Source organism: Perkinsus marinus, assembly GCF_000006405.1.
Source record: "Perkinsus marinus ATCC 50983 genomic scaffold scf_1104296944488, whole genome shotgun sequence".
NCBI lineage: Eukaryota > Perkinsozoa > Perkinsida > Perkinsidae > Perkinsus > Perkinsus marinus.
This window is the reverse complement of record NW_003211367.1, coordinates 1-1,190: the sequence shown is the minus strand read 5'-3', so window position 1 is coordinate 1,190 and position 1,190 is coordinate 1. Positions and strand designations below refer to the sequence as shown.

The following is a 1,190-nucleotide window of genomic DNA, read 5'->3' as shown; positions in this document are numbered from 1 at the left end:
ATACACGTACCAGGATTAGAATCTGATAGGCCGAATTCTTGAAGTCCATCGGCGAAATACGCAAAATATCTCCTACACGACCAAGTGCACCATCGAACACCGCGAGCTCACGAGGTGTACTTAATGAGAAGGATGCCCTAGAAGCTTTACTACGGGCCGTAGGGGTGGCCCTCACTATTACTGGGTCGCTATTGTGCTATCAGGTATCAGCTGGGAATACCCAGGATGTTCGAGATATCCTCAATGACAAGCACACGAGCGTTGAGGTAGACTCCCGAGATGCTTCCGGATGGTCTGCACTACATTATGCTAGTCTCATTGGCTGGACCGAGGTGGGGCTATCACGCTTGGTGAGACTATCCAGATTGTTAGGTTACCAATTGTCTCATTGGAATGAAAGCTGATGTGAATGCAGTTAATGACTTAGGAGGGAGCCCCCTGCACTTAGCAGTGGAGATGGAAAACCGCGATATGGTCATACCACGGGCCGTGCCCCTCTACCTTCGACAAGACACAGATACAACTACTGCTCGATCATCGAGCGGACCCCCTTGTCGAGGACATCATGTGTTGCCACCCCTTCTCCAACGCTAACCCCGATCTCATCAGAGCCTTCCGGAAATCTCTACCTAGCGAGTAATGCCAACGTTGCTACTGCTAGAGCATGCACCGTACCCTAGGATGTTACCAGTAAAAGAAAAGGACGACGAGCCATGGGAGGTGGACCTTGCCGAACTAGGTGATTATTATACCCAAGACTAGTTCCGTGGCCTTCTGGTCTATTGCAGAGTACGGACCAATGCTGGGGTCCGGTGCCGCTGCGGACGTCTATCGTGGTATTTGGAGAGAGGCAGATGTCGCTATAAAGGAAATCACCTGGGCTAAGGCGAGAGAGACCGAGGACAAAGTGGCTGAGTTCAAGCAGGAACTCGAGATAGTCATCAACCTTAGGTGAATGATTATCAGTGGAATGAGATCGCGCTAATGCCGCTACCGCAGGCACCCCAACTTAGTGCTGTTCATGGGCGCTTTCACCAAGTCCAGACCGCTTCGCCTGGTCACTGAACTCTGTGACGGTGGGCCTCTCAGTTCTGTACTTTACGCTAGGAAAGACCTCGATCTAACCTGGCAACAGGTGCGTACCTGCTTATTCACAATGACGGTAACTCATGTTCAATGTAGAGACATAA

At 50.8% G+C, this 1,190-nt stretch overlaps 1 protein-coding gene across 1 annotated transcript; it reads left to right on the top strand.

Annotated features, from left to right (window-relative positions):
- Window positions 1-702: 702 nt before the first annotated feature.
- Window positions 703-1,124, top strand: Pmar_PMAR028966 (serine-threonine protein kinase, putative; the record flags this gene model as incomplete). The annotated part of the gene is made up of 4 exons (XM_002780077.1): window positions 703-739; window positions 789-951; window positions 1,000-1,076; window positions 1,108-1,124. Coding segments are annotated over 4 exons (294 nt in total), but the record flags the coding sequence as incomplete, so codon positions are not given.
- Window positions 1,125-1,190: the final 66 nt, after the last annotated feature.